Raw genomic sequence first — 8,723 nt, 5'->3', positions numbered from 1 at the left:
TAAGGGTGTTCCTTATAAATGTATTTTCTGTAAGCGCAAATTTCTGTATAATCTAATGGTATTTGATGCTACATTGTTTACAAACACGTCTTTGAAGAAGGTTAGAAGAGTTAGTATCTCTCTTTCGGCTGTCTCCGTAAATCTCCGCACCCAGAGGGTCTGGTAAAGATACGTGATATCGATTGTAACGCCAAAGCGATTTTACCGAAATTCTGGTAAAGTTTTTGATTGGCTGAAAAGAACACACCTACAAACAATTACGTGATAAATCAGCAGAAAAATAACTTAAAGATGTAAAAGTTATGTTTCTAAAAGTTAAAACCGTTAGAGAAGAATTGTTTACGGTAATGTCCACCAGCTATAGGTAAGTGTGTTTTATCATATAAATATTCTGTAAAAAGCAAAAGTGAAAGTAGTGTAGCCTTACCTGTGTAATACACATTCTTTCATTTGATATTGTAATTTTTCGTTTGGTATCCCTAATTAAAGACCAGTTTATTAATATAAAATCACAATCAAGCAGAAGAAACGTATATAACTTTTGCTTACAAAAAGGATTTTTAAAATGAAAACAAGATAGCGCCCTCTGGTTACAAACGCTTTTTCTTTACCAGACTCTCTGCTGCCACAAACAGTGGATGTGTATAGAAGAGTTATCTCTCTTTATGAGCATGATTGCATATGAACTGTGTAAATTGAATTTTAAGGAATTAAATGACTTCAATATTTGAGAAAATAATTACCAAAGTATGAAAGAATAAAAACAAATAAAGTGTAAGTGAATTGTTATAGCGTGGAGCATATAATTAAAAACAAGTGTAACTGTGTTACATGTGTATTTCTGACTTGAATCGAATGACGTTTCATCCATTTACTTACTGTTTTTTTAGTTGCTTTGCCACAAACAGTGGATGTGTAATTGTTTATTATGATGAGTGAATGTCTCACTTCAAAAATCATGATTAAAAAATTAAGACAGCAGAAGATTTTAACATTTTTTTCTTTCATGCCAGATGCAGATTTGTTGAAATGGAGACAGTTTTTTCATCATGTTAGAATCTGGAGAAATACAAGCAAAAAAAAAAAAATAATGAAATGTCCCTGAATATTGCAGATTGGGAAAGGGCACAAAGATAGAATTAAAGAAACTGAATTATTTTTTGTATCAGGATTATTCATTGTCATTGTTTTTGATATAAAATTTTTGTAGGTGCTCTTTCATCCTATTTTTCACCTTTATTTATTTGGGAGGAGGAGGAAGAGGGGGAGAGTTAAAACGAATTTCATGAAAATTTGTGATTTTATATTTGCTATTTTGGAATAGAAATAATTAATATTCCCACTTATGTCAAGGATCAGATGATGCAGTGTAAATGTATTTCAAGGTTGAAATATTAATTTTGTGGTTCTACTCCATGATATTTGAGTTGTCTTTCATATCACGTGTATTTAACAGAGAGGAAAAATGCATGGCTGCATTGGAAGTTGAACCTATGTCCCCCTACCTGATCCCTCTATACTCTAACCGCTGAGTTATACATCCAAACTAGTATCCATTGCCTTTAATTTTATGTGATGACTTTCCAGTTTAATTAACCATTTTCTTAATTTGGTGGTGACAGACAAACACATTAGCTATTTTATAAAGAGGAGTATAATTAGACCTAGATATATATAGTAAAATTCCAATAGGTTTATTGCCATTGAGTAAAAAAAAGACTGAGTGTTTATATTGTTTATTGGATTAAAACTGTTGTCACTGGTTGATCACAATAGACAGGACAATGAGATCATAGAATTAATACTGACAACTGTTCCTAGTCCGCCCCATAAAAGCCAGGGATTAACTATTAAATCTTACATCATTAATTATACTCCACTCTCTTCTTTGTTAGGACCAGAATTCCTTTTAAATTGTCTTCAGGTCCATTGTTTGTATTTAGGTTTTATCATAGTTTGTTGACTTGGTTTAAGTGGTCATTCTAGGAGATGGTTCTATTGCTACTGTCTGCAGAATCTGTTGTGTAGAGGAGAACTAAAAAATAACCATTACCACATTCATTTTGTATCGTATATGCTTTGTTGGAATATTATAGAAAGTATCGATGTGTGTTAGATTCTGAAGCAGTGGAATCGTGTTCTATTCTTTGATGATTAAGTGAATTGAATTTAGTGTTTAGATTGCCATGTTGTGCCCATTGATCAAACCTTGGTTAGCATACCCCAGTGATGTGCTGTAAAGAAACTGACAGGTGCTATAGACACTGAGGTCAAAGGGCAATCAGTTCAAGGTCACAGGATATAAAGATTAACTGAGGTATGACTGAGATTCCTTTCATGTCACATCAATTTTTTCTATTCAGTGTATACTTAAAAAAACAACAGAAAATTCAAATTGTTGTCTCAAGAGAAGAAATAATTTATAATTAGTCATCTTAAACACTTTTCATCAGGATATAATTTATCATGACTTACCATTATGAATTGTAATTAATTTACTATGCTTTTGTGTTAATTTACAGATATATAATAAGAAGATTTTGTTCCACCACTGTGCTATAGATGAAGGTAATTTTGCAGCTATTATTTTAAATTTGGATGTTATATCTCATTTGATTGGATAACTAACTTAAGTTTATTTTATATCTGTAAAATATGTTGCCTTCATGCCTTATATCAAAAACGTATCAAAAATTTTAAAATATGATTACTTTAAAAATATATTCAAATTGAAGGCATTTTTGAAGGAGAAATTTCATATTTGTGCAATTCATTACTAGAAAATTATTATCATTTTATCAAAGATGAAATCACTTGAAAATAACAGGGATTGCCCAATGCATATACATGTATCACAATACAATGATGAAACATCATCACATTCGTCAACATGAATGTTATCCACACTAGTCAGCTGAGGCACAATGGCCTGTGAGTGTATTGCAGCAGTCTGTTAGGTTCCCTGTCACTTGTTTACAAATTCCCTGGCTTCTTCCTTGTTATCTTTATAGTTTTATTCAAAATTAATTCATGAGTTTGTACAACACTATCATAATTCTTATCATAGTAATATCTCGTATTTGGTTAAATGGAATTTCAGACAGTGCTCGTTTGTACGAGTGTAGAGCAGCGTGGAGATTCCCTGAGACCTGTTGACAGATCCCGAGTATCTGCCATGCCGTACCCCTGAATTCCGGGCTCACCAGCTCTCCTTCATCATTGTGAAGTAGGAGCTCTAACTCCTGTAGGGATGTCTGCGCTCTTGTTACGTCAGAATGCCTGCAGCATAAGAACTCCAGCATATGTAGCAGTGGGTAGAGGGGGAGAATTAAGTCGGGTCTCTGATGGAGATCTTTGACCTGTTGTTCCGGTATCAGTTCACTGATGTACTGGACGTCAGTGTAAAGTCTGATGTCTCGTGCTATAGCCTGTCTCATCTTTGTCGACCAGGACTGTCCCCCTACAGCCTCAGTGTACAACTCTGCTTCTACATTAAACATGTACATCACATAGGGCTGTGCTAACTTGTCCTTAATCATCTCTATAATAGTTAAAGCCTCTGTGTATCTAAATGTCTTGTAATAATACATGGCAATGAATGACATGTCTGAAATGTAACCAAACTTGGCGGCTAGTCTAAGCATATAACAAGACATTTTGTCTACTTTGTACATAGTTTTGTTTTTGCCTGTATTCGTTTTCCTATGTAACATAAAAGCTGTTTTCTGAAGTACAACAACTAGAAGTCTCTGTAATGTGACCCTGTGATACTTGGTGAGAGGTAAACCTATCAGTTGTTCTGTGGTGCTTAGGTATCTCACACAGGAGGAAAGGTCAGGTATTCCCGGTGCATCAATCTTCTGAATCTCATCCAATAGGTGCAAATCAAACCTGGTCTCAGAGCACAAACTGTGCTCCTCCGTACAAACGGGGTGTCTGGGATTGTAATAGATATCCAGAGAGTACTGGACAGAGGGGCTGAGGAGCAGAGATCCTATCCCTGTCTTATACAAACTGTACAGTCTGAAGAACAAGGTCTTCTGTGCTTCACCATAAACCTTACCCCAAAACATGTTATTTTGGGGAATGAAGAAATTAGGACAGACTCCCTCATACACCCATTTGAGAATGCATTTAAAACAGACCCAGAAACACTCCAGGAGATTTTGTGGACACCAGTGAGGTATTGTGTTTTGTTGTGCCACCCAGAAAACTGCTGTCTTCATGTTATAGGAGGAAAGTAATTTATCTTCTTCACTTAATCCTTTGTTAATGACTTCTTTTAGAAATATCTTAAGCAAACCATATATTAAGAATTGGCAGTGGTTCAATGAGCACACAAGCTTATATTCTGCCACAGAAAAGGAAATTCTCCATTGATGGTCTGTGTCATATCCTAGTTTGGGTCCAATTGGTACAAAGTGGCACCCACTTCTGACTATATCATCCACCACAGCAGGTGAGGGCCAAGACTGCGAGCGGCACCTCTCTATCCAGGGGTAGGCAGGCGGAGGCCAAAAGTCTGAGGGTAAAGAGTGGGCAATATCATATTCTCCCCCTCCCTCTGCCAAAAAACCACTGCTGCACGGTCCATGTAAAACTGAGTTCGGTATTATTGCACAACACATGAACTGTCTATATTTAGAACTAGATATATATTGTGTACCATGCAGTTTGATGCAGGCAGGCAGGATTTCGGTATTCATTAAAGGCAGTGTCAGTAGCTGGAGTAAAGCATGTCCAGGTGGACAATAAGAACAGTCCGCGAGGACCAGTGTTTGTCCATAATAATTAAAATTCCAGCGCTGGTTAGCGTCCCAGATCACGCGATAGTTATTCTGCCAGTACATTATGTCTATATCCGAGTTCATTTGTCGTATGCCCTCCCTCTGGCTTCCACTCACTCGGATACTGTAATCGAGCCGAGATCTAACCCGATTTACCAATATCTCAGTGACGTCCACTACATCTCTTCTCATGGCCAACTGCTCTGACGTCCCAAACTTATAACTCAATCCCACAAACACGGACTCTGACATACACTGTAAAATCCTCTCATTCCTGTAAAATAGGAAATATATCTTTATCAATTGAGAAAAGGTCTGATATTAACCTGTAATTTCAACCATGTTTCAATGCAAAATTGTCTATAAAGTACAAAAGTATTTCAATGAATTCTAAACTTACGCAGGAGATCTTGATAAATTGTAAGAATCCATCCTTTTAGCATAGTACCTGTCGTGATCAGGTATGATGATAATTATAAGGTCTAATTTAGCTCTAAGAATACTTCCCTGTGTGTGGATTTATTTTTACCTTTAGTGAAATCAGTCTTCCGTGTTATAATCACCGGATCTGTTGACTCGTCACTGAGACCAATACTAGAATGTCAGAGTCGTTAAAAATATTAAATGTTTTATATCGTACCGTTTTATTTTTATAGACTAAGAATTCCAAACATTTGCTAGAGTTAAAAAGATTATAATGTAGCCACCAGTGCAGAATATTAAATTCTTTTACATGAAATTTATTTATATGGTAACGTTGGACAGTAATAGATATGTGGACACTGATGTAGACACTGCATTTGCTGATGATGATTTTTCTAATTAATAGGGTGAAAAATTTCAATATCATCCTGAACTACATTCAGTACATGTAATTTATATTACAATATTCTTCTTGACCAATGAAATTTAAAACGAAAATTAGATGAATGAAAATGACCTATCTTGCTTTGGTAAATTTGAAATGAAAAACATGAGAAGCTCATTTATCATAAATTACACAAAGATTTTTTGTGACCTGTTGGTTTGTCTTGACCTTGATTGAAGATTATTAAAGCATGTTCAAGGTCAAAGTAAGAAAAAAGTAACATTTATGCCTGGTCCATAACTTTGTAGGATTGAAATCAACATTTTTAGCCCACCTGAGCCGAAGGCTCAAGTGAGCTTTTTAGCTCACCTGAGCCGAAGGCTCAAGTTAGATTTTCTGATCACATATGTCCATCATCTGTCCGTCCGTCTGTCTGTCTGTCGGTCTGTAAACTTTTCACATTTTCGACTTCTTCTCAGGAACCACTTGGCCAATTTTGACCATCTTGGTACAAAGCATCCTTGGGTGAAGGGGAATTTAAATTGCTAAAATGAAGGGCCAAGTCCCCTCACAAGGGGAGACAATCAAGAAAAGACAAAAATAGGGTGAGTTCATTAAAAAATCTTCTTTTCAAGAACCACTGGGCCAGAAAAGCTGAAACTTATGTGGAAACATTCTGGGGTAGTGTAGTCATTCTAAATTGTTCAAATCATGACCCCCCCCCCCCCCCCCCGGGATAGGGCGGGGCCACAATGGGGAATCAAAGATTTGCATAGAAATATATAGGAAAAATCTTTAAAAATCTTCTTCTCAAGAACCACTGGGCCAGAAAAGCTGAAACTTATGTGGAAGCATTCTGATAAATTGTTCAAATCATGAGCCCCCGGGATAGGGCGGGGCCACAATGGGGAATCAAAGATTTGCATAGAAATATATAGGAAAAATCTTTAAAAATCTTCTTCTCAAGAACCACTGGGCCGGAAAAGCTGAAACTTAAGTGGAAGCATCCTAGGGTAGTGCAGATTCTAAATTGTTCAAATCATGACCCCCGGGGGTAGGGCTGGGCCACAATGGGGTATCAAATTTTTATTTAAGGAATGAAGCTAATTTCAACTTATATTATACGATATAACATAACTTGGGGCAGTTTACGCTTTATAAACCATGAAGCGGTTTATAAAAAAGCGCAAACTGCCCCAAGTTTCGTTATATCGTATAATATAAGTTGAAATTAGCTTCATTCCTTATAATTTAATTTCAGTGCAGACAATTTAAGGCTTCACAGAAAATTTTAAATGTAACATCAAGCGGAGTAATACGTTTTTTGACGTAACTCACTGTGACGTAGGCAAGTTATTTTATACAAAATGGATACAATCTTTTATCCAATCAAATGACGCGTTACAAGTAAAATTAAATTATATAGAAATATATAGGAAAAACCTTTGAAAATCTTCTCTCAAGAACCCTGGGCCAGAAAAGCTGAAACTTATGTGGAAGCATTCTGGGGTAGTGTAGATTCTAAATTAATCAAATTATGACCCCCCCCTGGGGGGGGGGTGGGCGGGGCCACAATGGGGAATCAAAGTTTCACATAGAAATATATAGGAAAAATCTTTGAAAATCTACTCAAGAACCACTGGGCCAGAAAAGCTGAAACTTATGTGGACGCATCCTGGTGTAGTGTAGATTTTAAATTGTTCTAATCATGATCCCCGGGGGTAGGGCGGGGCCACAATGGGGAATCGAAGTTTTACAATGGTGAATCAAAGCATCCCATGGTAGTGTAGATTTTAAATTGTCTAAATTATGATCAGTGGGGTAGCGTGGGGTCACACTATGTATTACAAGGGGGGATTCTGGTAAAGAACAAAATGGTCAAAGCTTCTCAGGTGAGCGATGTGGCCCATGGGCCTCTTATCTGATCACATTTTGTCCATCGTCAGTCTGTCCGTCTAGCTGTCCGTCTGTCCGTCCGTCTGTAAGCTTTTCACATTTTCCACTTCTTCTCAAGAACCACTGGGCCAATTTTGACTTGGTATCCTGTTTTGTTAAAATGTTGAGTTCACAAGGGGAGATTGAAGAAACAAAAATGCTCTTCTTCTCAAGAACCACTGGGCCAGAAAAGCTGAAACTTATGTGGAAGCATCCTGGGGTAACAGTTCAAATCATGACCCCCGGGGGTAGGGCGGGGCCACAATGGGGAATCAAAGTTTTACATAAAATATATAAGAAAATCTTTATTTATTATATCCTTATGTGGAAGCATTCTGGGATAGTGTATTAATTTCTCTGTATTATTTATGAGATATATATATCTTTAACTTTGGTTTGTATGTGTGCTTTGTTCACTTGTGAAATGTAAAATTTTACATTATTAGGAAACATCATTAAAAAATCTTCTCAAGTGGACCAGAAGAGCTGAAACTTATGTGGAAGCATTCTGTTAATTAGTTCAAGTCACAATGGGGAATCAAAGATTTGCATAGACATATATAGGAAAAATCTTTAAAAATCTTCTTCGCAAGAACCACTGGGCCAGAAAAACTGAAACTTAAGTGGAAGCATCCTAGGGTAGTGCAGATTCTAAATTGTTCAAATCGTGACCCCCGGGGGTAGGGTAGGGCCACAACGGGGAACTTAACATAGAAATATATAGTGTTTAAAAATCATAAGAACCACTGGGCCAGAAAAGCTGAAACTTATGTGGAAGCTTCCTGGGAGAGTTTTTTAAATTGTCTAAATTATGATACTGGGTAGGTTGGGGTCAGTTTTAAAAAAATCTGAACACCATGGTCAAAGCTTCTCAAGTGAGCGATGAGGCCCATGGGCCTCTTGTTTAATGCATGCAGCAATTTAAAAGAATTTGCTCTGTTAAAAATTGATTCTCATGTATCAGACAAAACTATTTTAAGTTGTCCATGATACATTGAGTTTTCCCAAGCACAGAAAAGTTAATTTAAACCAGTATACATTCTTTGTCTTTGTGTTGAACTGTAAACCGGCATTACTAAATTAGGGTTTTCACTTAACTATTTAATTCAGCTAAAAGCTAATATTTTTTTCATGAAGTGTACATATGTTTTCTGTTTTCTTTTTTCAGCTTTTCAACAGCATCCTACTGACTT

General features: G+C 36.4%; 1 protein-coding gene across 1 annotated transcript; it reads right to left on the bottom strand.

The window, feature by feature from the left end:
• Positions 1 to 2,986: 2,986 nt before the first annotated feature.
• LOC134268135 (uncharacterized) lies at positions 2,987 to 5,391 on the bottom strand. The gene is made up of 2 exons (XM_062750333.1): positions 5,188 to 5,391; positions 2,987 to 5,061 (listed from the first exon to the last, which is right to left on the bottom strand). The coding sequence occupies exons 1-2, from the start codon at positions 5,217 to 5,219 to the stop codon at positions 3,024 to 3,026; spliced, it is 2,070 nt and encodes a 689-aa protein (XP_062606317.1). The 5' UTR covers positions 5,220 to 5,391; the 3' UTR covers positions 2,987 to 3,023.
• Positions 5,392 to 8,723: the final 3,332 nt, after the last annotated feature.

The sequence above is a fragment of the Saccostrea cucullata genome, unplaced genomic scaffold, assembly GCF_032062105.1.
Source record: "Saccostrea cucullata isolate Sc308-1 unplaced genomic scaffold, CSIRO_AGI_Scuc_v1 ctg314, whole genome shotgun sequence".
NCBI classification, from domain to species: domain Eukaryota; kingdom Metazoa; phylum Mollusca; class Bivalvia; order Ostreida; family Ostreidae; genus Saccostrea; species Saccostrea cuccullata.
Note: the sequence above shows the minus strand (reverse complement) of the source record. Positions and strands in the feature narration are given on the sequence as shown.